This window comes from Pseudophryne corroboree, chromosome 12 (assembly GCF_028390025.1).
Source record: "Pseudophryne corroboree isolate aPseCor3 chromosome 12, aPseCor3.hap2, whole genome shotgun sequence".
Taxonomy (NCBI): Eukaryota; Metazoa; Chordata; class Amphibia; order Anura; family Myobatrachidae; genus Pseudophryne; species Pseudophryne corroboree.
This window is the reverse complement of record NC_086455.1, coordinates 63,603,767-63,620,109: the sequence shown is the minus strand read 5'-3', so window position 1 is coordinate 63,620,109 and position 16,343 is coordinate 63,603,767. Positions and strand designations below refer to the sequence as shown.

The 16,343-nt window shown below is 48.6% G+C and overlaps 1 protein-coding gene across 1 annotated transcript in view; it reads right to left on the bottom strand.

Annotated features, from left to right (window-relative positions):
* The window catches only part of UNC79 (unc-79 homolog, NALCN channel complex subunit), a 438,710-nt gene that overhangs the window by 347,630 nt on the left and 74,737 nt on the right, over positions 1–16,343 (bottom strand). The window contains exon 8 of the mRNA XM_063947577.1: positions 5,249–5,313. Coding sequence (XP_063803647.1) covers positions 5,249–5,313 — 65 coding nt within the window. The remainder of the gene's footprint in view (positions 1–5,248; positions 5,314–16,343) is intronic.

Genomic DNA, 16,343 nt, shown 5'->3' with positions numbered 1-16,343 from the left:
GGCCAGGGGTGAAGCCCGAGGCTGTCCCCCCCCATCCAAGGGCTGCGGATGGGGGGGCTGATAGCCTTGTTGAGAATGTGAGAATATTGTTTTTTTGCAGAAGAACTACAAGTCCCAGCGAGCCTCCCCTGCAAACCGGTACTTGGAGAACCACAAGTACCAGCATGCGGGGGGAAACGGGCCCGCTGGTACCTGTAGTTCTACTGCAAAAAAAATACCCCAAAAAAACAGGACACAGACACTGTGAAAGTACAACTTTTTTACATTCATTCCGACACAGTCATACTTACCTATGTTGACACGCCGACTCCGAAAGTAACCTCACCGCTGACCGCAAAGTTCCCACCATTGGATACAATGTAGCGCATAGGCTCTACATTGTATCTCTGCCGTGTGCTGCCTGACAGACACTACAGGAGCACACAGCCAATCAGGAGGGTGTACGACGTGGCACTCCCTGATTGGCAGAAGGGACCCTCTTTGACAGTAGTCAGGAGGGGTCCTGGCAGTCGGGGAAAGGGGTCCCATGTGAAAACATGGGACCCCTTTCAGTGCGTGGTCGGGTTTCCGTTTTTTGTTTTTTTTTGCCAAGTACGTGGATTACAAAAAAAAGAACAGGACACACTGGCTTTAGGGGAGTATAATTTTATTTTCAGCTACCCCGGATTCGACTTGGAGACGTCGACAGACGAAGACGTGGCCAGAGTCGGCGTGTCAACATAGGTAAGTATGTGTGTGTCGGAATGAATGTAATAAAGTTGTACTTTCACGGTGTCTGTGTCCTGTTTTTTTTAAGTATTTTTTTTGCAGTAGAACTACAGGTACCAGCGGGCCCGTTATCCCCCCGCATGCTGGTACTTGTGGTTCTCCAAGTACCAGCTTGCGGGGTAGGCTTGCTGGGACTTGTAGTTCTTCTACAAAAAACAATATTCTTACATTCTCAACAAGGCTATCAGCCCCCCATCCGCAGCCCTTGGATGGGGGGGACAGCCTCGGGCTTCACCCCTGGCCCTTGGGTGGCTGGGGGGGGTACCCCTTGATTGAAGGGGTCCCCACTCCTCCAGGGTACCCCGGCCAGGGGTGACTAGTTGGGTATTTAATGCCACGGCCGCAGGGCGCTGTATAAAAGTGACCCCCGGCTGTGGCATTATCTGTCCAGCTAGTGGAGCCCGATGCTGGTACAAAAAATACGGGGGACCCCTACTCTTTTTGTCCCCCGTATTTTTTGCACCAGGACCAGGCGCAGAGTCCGGTGCTGGTTGATGAAATATGGGGGAACCGCTGTCATTTTTTCCCCCATATTTTGTCAACCAGGACCGGCTCAAAGACCCCGAGGCTGGTTATGCTTAGGAGGGGGGACCCCACGCAATTTTTTTTCTGTTTTTACACTAAACACACCCTTTCCCATAGATAACCATGCACAGATGTCAGTGATCCGTGCATGGTTATCCAAACTCGACTGGAAAAAGCAGGTCTATTTTTTTGCTGCTTTTTTTAATGATTCGGAAAAAAATAGACCCGCACTTGAGCCCTCAGAGACTAACACCCAAATACGAATGAATAGTGAATTCCCGTATTCTATGAAATAACAGCCGCATTTGACCGATGGTCTATTTTTTCGTATTTCTGAACGTTGTCATTCAAACCATTACGAATAGTCCAAACACTGCCGAGATTGGTGCTTAGTGAATTCCCGGATTGGGACTTAGAAAAGAAAACACAAATCGGCCAAACTCGGATTTTTAGTAAATACTGGCCCTCTAACCTCCGCTCAGAATAGTGAGATTTTTCCCCAGGAAATGAATGGCATTATGGGGGTCATTCCGAGTTGTTCGCTCGGTAAATTTCTTCGCATCGCAGCGATTTTCCGCTTAGTGCGCAATGCGCAATGTCCGCACTGCGACTGCGCCAAGTAAATTTGCTATGCAGTTAGGAATTTTACTCACGGTTTTTTCCTCGTTCTGGTGATCGTAATGTGATTGACAGGAAGTGGGTGTTTCTGGGCGGAAACAGGCCGTTTTATGGGCGTGCGGGAAAAAACGCTACCGTTTCTGGGAAAAACGCGGGAGTGGCAGGAGAAACAGAGGAGTGTCTGGGCGAACGCTGGGTGTGTTTGTGACGTCAAACCAGGAACGACAAGCACTGAACTGATCGCAGATGCCGAGTAAGTCTCGAGCTACTCAGAAACTGCACAGAGATGTCTTATCGCAATATTGCGAATCTTTCGTTCGCAATTTTAAGAAGCTAAGATTCACTCCCAGTAGGCGGCGGCTTAGCGTGTGCAAAGCTGCTAAAAGCAGCTTGCGAGCGAACAACTCGGAATGAGGGCCCATGTTTTTAACTCGTTTGCTCTTAAATGCATAATCCAGTGACATCTAGTGGTATAATGGTGCATTACATGCACCATATGATTTATACTGAAGGTATTGGTGGTTTGTTAGCTGTTACCCAATCTAAACTATTGTTGCTCACATAATAGCTTGTTTAAAAAAATGTATACCTCATGTACCAGTGCAAATATTTAGGGTGGAATTCAATTGTTTGAAAAGTTGGTTGGGTGTCTGTTATTTCCTGTCTATTAGATAGGAAAAAACAGACTCCCAACTTACTTTTCAAACAACTGAATACCCCCCATAGAGTCAGTATAGGAGAAAAATAGTTCTTAACATTTAAATTAATACTTATCTATGTTTCACTTTGTCATGCATTACAGTCATCTAAAGGACATGCCTATATACCCCAGACCTGCAGTTTCCCCTCGCCAGTTTTTCCTGTGTGTCCTGTGTAGAGGGCCCTACACACTTGGAGACATCGATAAATGATATGAACGATATCGTTCAAAAATGAACGAGAAATGTTCATATTGTTCAGTGTGTATGCATCAACGATGAATGATGCACGTCCCTGCAGTCGTTCATCGTTGGTCAATCATCGTTTACACATGCAAGCCAATTTGAACGATATAGATGTAATGTACTGTCATATTGTCCAAATCGGCCATCGATATCATCCAGTGTGTATGCAAAAATCGTTGTTGAAAAATTGGCCAACGGTAATATCGCTGGCCGACAAAATCGCTGAAATCGCCCAGTGTGTAGGGACCTTTAGAGTGTCTCTATACAGTGAGCCTGAGGTCTCACTTGGGGTAGAGGAGGGTTTAGAGATCAAGTTTAGAAATGTAACAAAAAGCCTAAGGGCCTTGGTGCTAAGGGGTCTATTCATGTAGCAGTGAAAAGTCCTGTTTTTCGTTAAACAGGGCTTTTCTCTGCCTACTGCAATTCACAGAGCGGGTTACCATGGAGAAGTCTCTGACTTCTCCAGCGGTACCCCCGCTCTGTACCTGAATCGCATCACCATACCTTTGTATGGCGAGTGCGATTCATGAAGGTGCGGATAGCTCTGCTTTCCGCTTCTCCATGGAGTTCAGGTTCGCCATCTCAGGACGGCGTAACCTGAACTGTGGTGCGGAGACAGCAGGAAGCTCAATGCTTCCCTGCTCTCTGCTCGGCACCTCGCGCTAGCTCCGCCCCCCGACCTCCCAGCAACCACTGCGGCCTGCCGGGATGTCAACAAACTGCGCATGCACAAAGTGACCCGCCGCTGGACTCCGCGCATCGCAGGGAGGGACCGCGCATCATCGGAAGGGTGAGTATACATGAATTGCTACTTATTACAACTATACATCGCATTGAAGTGATGCGATGCGATGTATAGTGATAAGTAGCAATTCTGTTTTCGTTTTCTTAGTGAATAGGCCCCTAAATCTTAAATGAGACTCAGCTGGAGAAGAATCTTCAACTGTCACAAATAGAGGGAATTAAAAAGCAAATAGCCATGAGCCAGTTTAACCTATTGGGGTCACAAAAGTTACCCAGAGGGGAAAACTAAGATGTCCAGTATTTACCCTCCAAGGGATAAAAAGCATTTGGACAGGACCCCTTTGTAGTGGTTAGCATTACAGCACTAGGGTCTTGGGTTCCATTACCACCCAGGCCCTAGGAAGGGAGATGCAGCTGACCGCTGATGGGAGCCATCTTGGGCATCTCCCTGATGTTTCGGGATAGTAGGCATGGATTTACGACATAGTTTATACAGTTTTTAAGGTCTAGAACAAGGAATTGCCAGCACCCACAATCCTACTCTCTGTCTGCCTGTGCTATTATTTGAAATAAAGTTTTTAAAAAAAACGAGAGGAGAGATGAGGCAGCAACAGCTCTGCCTCGGTTCTACACTCAGAGCTGGGGGTGAGGACACACCACGGTCAGTGACGCTGCACAGAATGGGAGCTAATAGAGGCATGCCTCTGAGTGTGGGGGCGGGCCTTGGCACTGATGGACACTTGGATGTGTCCATCAGCCTCCCAGCATTCAGACCCATCCCCATGTGTGCCTCCCCAGCCATTCACCCCACCGCACCTCACTGTTCTATATATAGGAAAACACTGCAATTGCCATTTCCTGCTTGTTAAATTGGAGAAGACCGTCGTTCCATAAAGATATCTGAGATGTCTCCTCTGTTAAATACCTCTGCTACCTAAACGTTGGATATTCATTTCCGTATGAATGGCGTTCACGATAAACTGTTTTAGCAGGGCGCAGCGCCCTGCCCGATTTTTTAAGGGCAAAATCCACCCTGCCCTTTCTGCGGCGCCCTGCTAGAACAGCCGCCCGCTTCCTGCCCTCCCAGCATGTCACTGTTTGCGCGCGGCTCCATTCACGCTGTGAGAGAGCTTGGGGGAAGCCCAGCACGCACGCACCCAACAGTGACGCCGCCGGCCGCCCACGCCACCTTTTTTAACGTCTGTGGGCTGAACCGCCCACTTTTATATCACTAAATGACCACGCCCCCTATTTTGCGTGGCCACACCCCTTTTCGGCGCGCGCACACATGCTTGTGCCCCTCTCAGTCCAGCGCCCTGCCTGATTTCTAGAGTGAACACTATATGAATATCAGGGAATTTTAGGTTAATGGATAGTCACATACTGGGCAAACTTAGATTTCCATGTTGTTATATCTAGTTTTATTTGTATATAGGATCTCTTGCTAGTTGCGGCATCTAGCCAATCGTCTCTTTTTTATTAATGTAGCTCTCTCCTCGCATATGATTAGGATGCAGGTTTTACGATTTAGCAGAAGGAATGCGGTGTACAATTTATATGGATATCCCAAACATTGGCTGATAAAAAAACCTCTATTGCCGTCACCACATTAGCTTCTGGTGGATAGCACAATATGACTGATTTTCTACCTTCACCGCAGGCTTGTTGATGGCATTATGGCACTCAATATGCTGGCAGTGGATGGGATTCCAAGCTGGAGGAGACATAACTCAGCATTAATACTGACCATGTGTGCTCACACACTCAGAAGTACACAAAGTGCAGCAGGACAAAGCTTGTTTGTGCAAGAAAGCTTTTTAAATATGGTAGACATGCGCCACCTATAGGAAGGAAAGCATGATGTCACTGGTAAAATACAGTAGAAGGGGTGCAGCCTGCAAGATGCTAGCAAGGCTGCCATTCCGGCGAGACTCCCTGTATTTTTAAAACATCAATCATTTAAAAGGCAAAAACAAGTTGGTTTCGCCTTTTAATGATTGACACTATAAAACTACGGGATCCCACCCATGCCTGCACCTTGTGGGTTATTATAGTAGCATTACACTAGCATTCCACATGAATGCAAACCGCAGATGTACAACCGTGTTCATGAAATAAACATAGGTAGAAGCTCAGGGGTGTTTCAAGAGAGGAGAAAGCCCATATGCAGATTCGGTGCGGGCCTACTCCTCTCTGGCAGCAAGTAGACATGGGCTTTTGCCAGAGTCTACTGTTCATGCGCTGGTCTCCGGGAACATGGCGTCTGCACTTTGTTCCTGGGGACTTCTCTATAGCACATGCGTAAATCATCAGAAAAATGGCAACGGTGGCCATTTTCTCAGTGATTTATGTCTGCAGTGCATGCCGTCGCGGGACTTCAGAGGGGTAAGTATAATTATATGAGTATACAGTGTGCGGTGTGGGCCCCCCTGAACCTAAGGGCCCATGTGCACCGTACACCTTGCATCCATTATAGATATGCCCTGCGTCGGACTGGCTGACAGGGTAAAAACCGCTTCCTGTTCATTTATGTTGGGACAATGTTGAAAGGCACCTAGTTCTCTGCACTCACACCTTCAATCACCTGAAATGCAGCTAGTGGGTGTAAAGAGCCGGGTGCTTCTAAACATTGTCCCGGTATAATTGTAACGGAAGCGGTTCCCTGGATATGCCTATACAGAAGCTGACCGAACCTGCAGAGGTTTCCAGAGAAGAAACACATACAATTTAATGCTGAGCTTGGACTCATTTGCATCTAAAACACAGACGTAAAAATAAGAATTTACTCACCGGTAATTCTATTTCTCTAACGTCCTAAGTGGATGCTGGGGACTCCGTCAGGACCATGGGGAATAGCGGCTCCGCAGGAGACAGGGCACAAAAATAAAGCTTTAGGATCAGGTGGTGTGTACTGACTCCTCCCCCTATGACCCTCCTCCAAGCCTCAGTTAGGTTTTTGTGCCCGTCCGAGCAGGGTGCAATCTAGGTGGCTCTCCTAAAGAGCTGCTTAGAAAAAGTTTTTTAGGTTTTTTATTTTCAGTGAGTCCTGCTGGCAACAGGCTCACTGCATCGAGGGACTTAGGGGAGAGAATTTCAACTCACCTGCGTGCAGGATGGATTGGATTCTTAGGCTACTGGACACCATTAGCTCTAGAGGGAGTCGGAACACAGGTCTCACCCTGGGGTTCGTCCCGGAGCCGCGCCGCCGACCCCCCTTACAGATGCTGAAGATTGAAGGTCCGGAAACAGGCGGCAGAAGGCTCTTCAGTCTTCATGAAGGTAGCGCACAGCACTGCAGCTGTGCGCCATTGTTGTCACACACTTCACACCAGACGGTCACGGAGGGTGCAGGGCGCTGCTGGGGGCGCCCTGGGCAGCAATATATAATACCTTTTATGGCAAAAGAATACATCACATATAGCCATTGAGGCTATATGTATGTATTTAACCCATGCCAAATGTCTAAAACTCCGGGAGAAAAGCCCGCCGGAATAGGGGGCGGGGCTTATTCTCCTCAGCACACAGCGCCATTTTCCTGCTCAGCTCCGCTGTGAGGAAGGCTCCCAGGACTCTCCCCTGCACTGCACTACAGAAACAGGGTAAAACAGAGAGGGGGGGCATATTTTGGCGATATTTTTATATATTTAAGCGGCTATAAGGAACAACACTTATATAGGGTTGTTCCCATATATATTATAGCGCTTGGGTGTGTGCTGGCAAACTCTCCCTCTGTCTCCCCAAAGGGCTAGTGGGGTCCTGTCTTCGATAAGAGCATTCCCTGTGTGTCTGCTGTGTGTCGGTACGTGTGTGTCGACATGTATGAGGACGATGTTGGCGTGGAGGCAGAGCAATTGCCGATAATGGTGATGTCACCCCCCAGGGAGTCGACACCGGAATGGATGGCTTTGTTTATGGAATTACGTGATAATGTCAGCACATTACAAAAATCAGTTGACGACATGAGACGGCCGGCAAACCAGTTAGTACCTGCCCAGGCGTCTCAGACACCGTCAGGGGCTGTAAAGCGCCCTTTACCTCAGTCGGTCGACACAGACCCAGACACAGACACTGAATCTAGTGTCGACGGTGATGAAACAAACGTATTTTCAAGTAGGGCCACACGTTATATGATCACGGCAATGAAGGAGGCTTTGCATATCTCTGATACTACAAGTACCACAAAAAGGGGTATTATGTGGGGGGTGAAAAAACTACCTGTAGTTTTTCGTAAATCAGAGGAATTAAATGATGTATGTGATGAAGCGTGGGTTAACCCAGATAGAAAAATGCTAATTTCAAAAAAGTTATTAGCATTATACCCTTTCCCGCCAGAGGTTAGGGCGCGCTGGGAAACACCCCCTAGGGTGGATAAGGCGCTCACACGCTTATCAAAACAAGTGGCGTTACCGTCTCCTGATACGGCCGCCCTCAAGGATCCAGCAGATAGGAGGCTGGAAACTACCTTAAAAAGTATATACACACATACTGGTGTTATACTGCGACCAGCCATCGCCTCAGCCTGGATGTGCAGTGCTGGGGTCGTCTGGTTGGATTCCCTGAGTGAAAATATTGATACCGTGGATAGGGACAGTATTTTATTGACTATAGAGCAATTAAAGGATGCTTTCCTTTATATGCGAGATGCGCAGAGAGATATTTGCACTCTGGCATCGAGAGTAAATGCGATGTCCATATCTGCCAGAAGGAGTTTATGGACGCGACAGTGGTCAGGTGATGCGGATTCCAAACGACATATGGAAGTATTGCTGTATAAAGGGGAGGAATTATTTGGCGTCGGTCTATCGGATCTGGTGGCCACGGCAACTGCCGGAAAATCCACCTTTTTACCTCAGACCCCCTCCCAACAGAAAAAGACACCGTCTTTTCAGCCGCAGTCCTTTCGTTCCTATAAGAACAAGCGAACAAAAGGACAGTCATATCTGCCTAGGGGCAGAGGAAGGGGTAAGAGAGGGCAGCAAGCAGCCCCTACCCAGGAACAGAAGCCCTCCCAGGGTTCTGCAAAGCCCTCAGCATGACGCTGGGGCCTTACAAGCGGACTCAGGAACGGTGGGGGGTCGAATCAAGAATTTCAGCGCACAGTGGGCTTGCTCACAGGTGGACCCCTGGATTCTGCAGGTAGTATCTCAGGGTTACAGGTTGGAATTCGAGAAGTCTCCCCCTCGCCGGTTCCTAAAGTCTGCTTTGCCAACGTCTCCCTCAGACAAGGCGACGGTATTGGAAGCCATTCACAAGCTGTTTGCTCAGCAGGTGATAGTCAAGGTACCCCTCCTACAACAGGGAAAGGGGTATTACTCCACGCTATTTGTGGTACCGAAGCCGGACGGCTCGGTAAGACCTATTCTAAATCTGAAATCTTTGAACCTGTACATACAAAAATTCAAGTTCAAGATGGAGTCACTCAGAGCAGTGATAGCGAATCTGGAAGAAGGGGACTTTATGGTGTCCCTGGACATAAAGGATGCTTACCTGCATGTCCCAATTTGCCCTTCACATCAAGGGTACCTCAGGTTCGTGGTGCAAAACTGTCATTATCAGTTTCAGACGCTGCCGTTTGGATTGTCCACGGCACCTCTGGTCTTTACCAAGGTAATGGCCGAAATGATGATTCTTCTGCGAAGAAGAGGCGTATTAATTATCCCTTACTTGGACGATCTCCTGATAAGGGCAAGGTCCAGAGAACAGCTGGAGGACGTAGTAGCACTAACCCAAGTAGTGCTGCAACAACACGGGTGGATTCTGAATTTTCCAAAATCTCAGTTGACCCCGACAACACGTCTGCTGTTCCTGGGAATGATTCTGGACACGGTTCAGAAAAAGGTGTTTCTTCCGGAGGAGAAAGCCAGGGAGTTATCCGAACTTGTCAGGAACCTCCTAAAACCAGGGACAGTGTCTGTACATCAATGCACAAGAGTCCTGGGAAAGATGGTGGCTTCTTACGAAGCAATTCCATTCGGCAGATTCCACGCACGAACTTTTCAGTGGGATCTGCTGGACAAATGGTCCGGATCGCATCTGCAGATGCATCAGCGGATAACCTTATCGCCACGGACAAGGGTGTCTCTTCTGTGGTGGTTGCAGAGTGCTCATCTGTTAGAGGGCCGCAGATTCGGCATACAGGACTGGGTCCTGGTGACCACGGATGCCAGTCTGAGAGGCTGGGGAGCGGTCACACAAGGAAGAAACTTCCAGGGAGTATGGTCAAGCCTGGAGATGTCTCTTCACATAAATATACTGGAGCTAAGAGCGATTTACAATGCTCTAAGTCTGGCAAAACCCCTGCTTCAGGGTCAGCCGGTGTTGATCCAGTCGGACAACATCACGGCAGTCGCCCACGTAAACAGACAGGGCGGCACAAGAAGCAGGACAGCAATGGCAGAAGCTGCAAGGATTCTTCGCTGGGCGGAAGATCATGTGATAGCACTGTCAGCAGTATTCATTCCGGGAGTGGACAACTGGGAAGCAGACTTCCTCAGCAGACACGATCTACACCCGGGAGAGTGGGGACTTCATCCAGAAGTCTTCCACATGATTGTGAACCGTTGGGAAAAACCAATGGTGGATATGATGGCGTCCCGCCTCAACAAAAAACTGGACAGGTATTGCGCCAGGTCAAGAGATCCTCAGGCAATAGCTGTGGACGCTCTGGTAACACCGTGGGTGTTCCAGTCAGTGTATGTGTTCCCTCCTATGCCTCTCATACCAAAAGTACTGAGAATTATACGGCAGAAGGGAGTAAGAACGATACTAGTGGCTCCGGATTGGCCAAGAAGAACTTGGTACCCGGAACTTCAAGAGATGCTCACGGAGGATCCGTGGCCTCTACCTCTAAGACGGGACCTGCTTCAGCAGGGACCGTGTCTATTCCAAGACTTACCGCGGCTGCGTTTGACGGCATGGCGGTTGAACGCCGAATTCTAAAGGAAAAAGGCATTCCGGAACAGGTCATTCCTACACTGGTAAAAGCCAGGAAGGAGGTGACTGCACAACATTATCACCGCATTTGGAGAAAATATGTTGCGTGGTGTGAGGCCAGGAAGGCCCCCACAGAGGAATTTCAACTGGGTCGATTCCTACATTTCCTGCAAACAGGATTATCTATGGGCCTCAAATTGGGGTCCATTAAGGTTCAAATTTCGGCCCTGTCGATTTTCTTCCAGAAAGAATTGGCTTCAGTTCCTGAAGTCCAGACTTTTGTAAAAGGAATACTACATATACAGCCCCCGGTTGTGCCCCCAGTGGCACCGTGGGATCTTAATGTAGTCTTGGATTTTCTCAAATCCCATTGGTTTGAGCCGCTCAAATCGGTGGAGCTGAAGTATCTCACATGCTAACCATGCTACTGGCCCTGGCTTCAGCCAGGAGAGTATCAGAATTGGCGGCTTTATCATATAAGAGCCCATATCTGATTTTCCATACGGACAGGGCAGAACTGCGGACGCGTCCTCATTTTCTGCCTAAGGTGGTGTCAGCGTTTCACCTGAACCAGCCTATTGTGGTGCCTGCGGCTACTAACGAGTTGGAGGATTCCAAGTTGTTGGACGTGGTCCGGGCATTGAAAATATATATTTCAAGAACGGCGGGAGTCAGAAAGTCTGACTCACTGCTTATATTGTATGCACCAAACAAGATGGGTGCTCCTGCTTCTAAGCAGACGATTGCTCGTTGGATTTGTAGCACAATTCAACTTGCACATTCTGTGGCAGGCTTGCCACAACCTAAATCTGTCAAGGCCCATTCCACAAGGAAAGTGGGCTCATCCTGGGCGGATGCCCGGGGAGTCTCGGCATTACAACTCTGCCGAGCTGCTACTTGGTCAGGGGCAAATACGTTTGCAAAATTCTACAAATTTGATACCCTGGCTGAGGAGGACCTTGAGTTCTCTCATTCGGTGCTGCAGAGTCATCCGCACTCTCCCGCCCGTTTGGGAGCTTTGGTATAATCCCCATGGTCCTGACGGAGTCCCCAGCATCCACTTAGGACGTTAGAGAAAATAAGAATTTACTTACCGATAATTCTATTTCTCGTAGTCCGTAGTGGATGCTGGGCGCCCATCCCAAGTGCGGATTGTCTGCAATACTTGTACATAGTTATTGTTACAAAAAAATCGGGTTGTTATTTGTTGTGAGCCGTCTGTTCAGAGGCTCCTACGTTTGTCATACTGTTAACTGGGTTCAGATCACAAGTTATACGGTGTGATTGGTGTGGCTGGTATGAGTATTACCCGGGGTTCAATATCCTTCCTTATTGTGTACGCTCGTCCGGGCACAGTATCCTAACTGAGGCTTGGAGGAGGGTCATAGGGGGAGGAGCCAGTACACACCACCTGATCCTAAAGCTTTATTTTTGTGCCCTGTCTCCTGCGGAGCCGCTATTCCCCATGGTCCTGACGGAGTCCCCAGCATCCACTACGGACTACGAGAAATAGAATTATCGGTAAGTAAATTCTTATTTTCTCGTAGTCCGTAGTGGATGCTGGGTACTACGTAAGGACCATGGGGTATAGACGGCCTCCGCAGGAGACTGGGCACTCTTAAAAGAAAGATTAGGTACTATATCTGGTGTGCACTGGCTCCTCCCTCTATGCCCCTCCTCCAGACCTCAGTTAGGGAAACTGTGCCCGGAAGAGCTGACATTACTAGGAAAGGATTTGGAATCCAGGGTAAGACTCATACCAGCCACACCAATCACACCGTACAACTCGTGATAACTATACCCAGTTAACAGTATGAACAATAACTGAGCCTCTCTCAACAGATGGCTCATACAATAACCCTTTAGTTAAGCAATAACTATATACATGTATTGCAGAGAGTCCGCACTTGGGACGGGCTCCCAGCATCCACTACGGACTACGAGAAATAGAATTACCGGTGAGTAAATTCTTATTTTCTCTGACGTCCTAGTGGATGCTGGGTACTCCGTAAGGACCATGGGGATTATACCAAAGCTCCCAAACGGGCGGGAGAGTGCGGATGACTCTGCAGCACCGAATGAGCAAACTCAAGGTCCTCCTCAGCCAGGGTATCAAACTTGCAGAATTTTGCAAAAGTGTTTGAACCCGACCAAGTAGCAGCTCGGCAAAGTTGTAAAGCCGAGACCCCTCGGGCAGCCGCCCAAGAAGAGCCCACCTTCCTCGTGGAATGGGCTTTTACTGATTTAGGATGCGGCAGTCCAGCCGCAGAATGTGCAAGCTGAATCGTGCTACAGATCCAGCGAGCAATAGTCTGCTTTGAAGCAGGAGCACCCAGCTTGTTGGGTGCATGCAGGATAAATAGCGAGTCAGTTTTTCTGACTCTAGCCGTCCTGGAAACATAAAGTTTCAGGGCCCGGACTACGTCCAGCAACTTGGAATCCTCCAAGTCCCACAATAGGTAGGTTCAAATGAAACGAAGATACCACCTTAGGGAGAAATTGGGGACGAGTCCTCCATTCTGCCCTTTCCATATGGAAGATCAGATATGGGCTTTTACATGACAAAGCTGCCGATTCTGACACACGCCTAGTCCAAGCTAAGGCCAAAAGCATGACCACTTTCCACGTGAGATATTTTAGCTCCACGGTCTTAAGTGGCTCAAACCAGTGGGATTTTAGGAATCCAACACACGTTAAGATCCCAAGGTGCCACTGGAGGCACAAAAGGGGCTGAATATGCAGCACCCCTGTAACAACGTCCGAACTTCAGGCAGTGAAGCCAGTTCTTTTAGAGAGAAAAAGGGATAGGGCCGAAATCTTGGCCTTTATGGATCCTAATTTTAGGCCCATAGTCACTCCTGACTGTAGGAAGTGCAGGAATCGCCCCCCCTGGAATTCCTCTGTAGGGCCTTCCCGGCCACACACCAAGCAACCTATTTTCGCCATATACAGTGAAAAAGTCTTGCTGTCACGTCTTTCCTAGCCTTTATCAGCGTAGGAATAACTGCATCCGGAATGCCCTTTTCCGCTAGGATCCGGCGTTCAACCGCCATGCCGTCCAACGCAGCCGCGGTAAGTCTTGGATCAGACAGGGTCCCTGTTGCAACATGTCCTGACTGAGAGGCAGAGGCCATGGGTCCTCTGAGAGCATTTCTTGCAGTTCCGGGTACCGAGTTCTTCTTGGCCAATCCGGAGCAAAGAATATTGTTCACACTTCTCCGTTTATTACAATTCTCAGCCCTTGGGTCTGAAAGGAAGAGGAGGGAATATATAGACCGACTGGAACACCCACGGTGTTACTAGTGCGACCACAGTTATCGCCTGAGAGTCCCTTGACCCAGCGTAAAACCTTTTTTTATCTTTTTATTGAGGTGGGACGCCATGTAGTCCACCTGAGGCAGTTTCCATCAATTTGCAAAACTGCGTGAAGACTTCCTGATGAAGTCACCACTTTCCCGGGTGGAGGTCGTGTCCACTCCCGGAATGAACACTGCCGACAGTGCGCTTACTTGATTCTCCGCCCAGCGAAGAATTCTGGTGGCTTCTACTCTCGCCACCCTGCTCTTTGTGCCGCCCTGGCGGTTTACATGAGCCCCTGCGGTCTGACTGGATCAGAACCGGTTGGTCGCGAAGCAGGAACTCCGCTTGACTTAGGGCGTTGTATATGGCCCTTAGTTCCAGGATATTGATGTGAAGGCAAGTCTGTTGGCTTGACCACAAACCTTGGAATTTTCTTCCCTGTGTAACTGCCCCCCATCCTCGGAGGCTTGCATCCGTGGTCACCAGGACCCAGTCCTGAATGCCGAATCTGCGGCCCTCGAGAAGGTGAGCACTCCGCAGCCACCACAGGAGAGACACCCTGGCCCTGGGGGATAGGGTGATTAACCGATGCATCTGAAGATGTGATCCGGACCACTTGTCCAGTAAGTTCCATTGTGCATGGAACCAGCCGAAGGGGATGGCCTCGTATGATGCCATCATCCTTCCCAGGACTCGAGTGCAGTGATGCACTGACACCTGTTTTGGTTTTCAATAGATTCCTGACCAGTGTCATGAGCTCCTGAGCTCTCTCTATCGGGAGATAAACCCTCTTCTGGTCTGTGTCTAGGATCATGCCTAGGCGAGGCAGATGAGCTGTAGGAACCAACTGCGACTTTGGAATATATAGAATCCAGTCGTGTTGCCGTTTCACTTCCAGAGAAGGTGATACGCTGTCCAGCAACTGCTCTCTTGATCTCGCTTTTATGAGGAGATCATCCAAGTATGTGATAATAGTGACACCTTGCTTCCGCAGGAGCACCATCATATCCGCCATTACCTTGGTGAAATTGGTAATGACAATCCCGTACCGCAATTTTGAGGTACGCCTGATGAGGTGGATAAATGGGGACACGAAGGTATGCATCCCTTATGTCCCGATTCATTTCAGGCTTGCAATGACCACTCTTATCGATTCCATCTTGAACCTGAACCTTTTCAGGTATATGTTCAGGGATTTTAATTCAATATGGGTCTAACCGAACCGTCTGGTTTCGGGATTATAACATGGTCGAATAATAACACCCTCTTGTTGAAGGAGGGGACCCTTGACCACCACCTGTTGAAGATACAATTTACGAATTGCAGTTAACACTGGCTCCCTCTCTTGGGGGGAAGCCCGCCGGGTCCTCGGTGAGGGGGCATCTTCTCACAGTCCAGCCTGTATCCCTGCGATACAATTTCTATTGCCCAGGGATCTAACAGGGAGTGAACCCACTTGTGGCTGAACTTACGAAGGCGTGTCCCCACCGGGCCTAGCTCCGCCTGTGGAGCCCCAGCGACATGCGGTGGATTTTTGTAGAGGCCGGGGAGAACTTCTGTTCCTGGGGACTAGCTGTGTTGTACAGCTTCTTTCCTCTGCCCCCGGCTCTGACAAGAAAGGACGCACCTCAGACTTTCTTGTTTCTTTATTCGAAAAGCTGCATTTAATAATGTCGTGCTTTCCCAGGCTGTGCAGGAATATAAGGCAAAATATCAGAATTACCAGCTATAGCTGTGGAGACCAGGCCCGAGAACCTTTCTCCACACAATCCTCAGCCTTCCATATGCCTCTTAAGTCGGCATCATCTGTCCAATGTATATTCTACAGGACACGTCAAGCAGAAATCGACATAGCTTTTGTCTCTAGGACCCAGTATACTCATGTCCCTTTGAGCATGCTTTATAATTATATATCTATCACTTAAGACAGCATCTTAAAATATTTATATGCATACTAGGGTCTCAAACTCTGCTGATAAGGTACCTGTCCACGCTGCCACAGCGCTATAAACCCATGCCGACACAATCGCCGGTCTGGGTAGTATACTAGAATGTGCACACTATCTGCAGGATCCCTGAGAATAGCTAGTGCAAACAGGACACCCAAGGGGAAGATTCTCAACACATCCTGGCCCTAGTGGGGAAAGGATACAGCCTGAGAATTCTATTGTGGGAAGCTGCCGTCTCTTGTCTGGAGATTCCCGCTCTTTTTCCTCATGAGAGGAGGGAAATTTACCTCAGCATTCTTCCCCTTAACATGTGTACTCTCGTGTCAGGGACAGATGAGTCATCAGTGATATGCAAATCATCTTTTATTCCAATAATCATATATTGAATATCTTTTAGCCCTCTTGGCTGTAACTTTGCATTATCGTAGTCGACAGTGGAGTTAAACTCCGTGTCGATACTTTGTTATTTTGGATAGTGAGCATAGAGAGACTCTGAAGGACTCTGTGACATAGGGACAGACCAGGGTAGATTTCCTTTCTGTTCCCTAACCTTTTGTGCAAT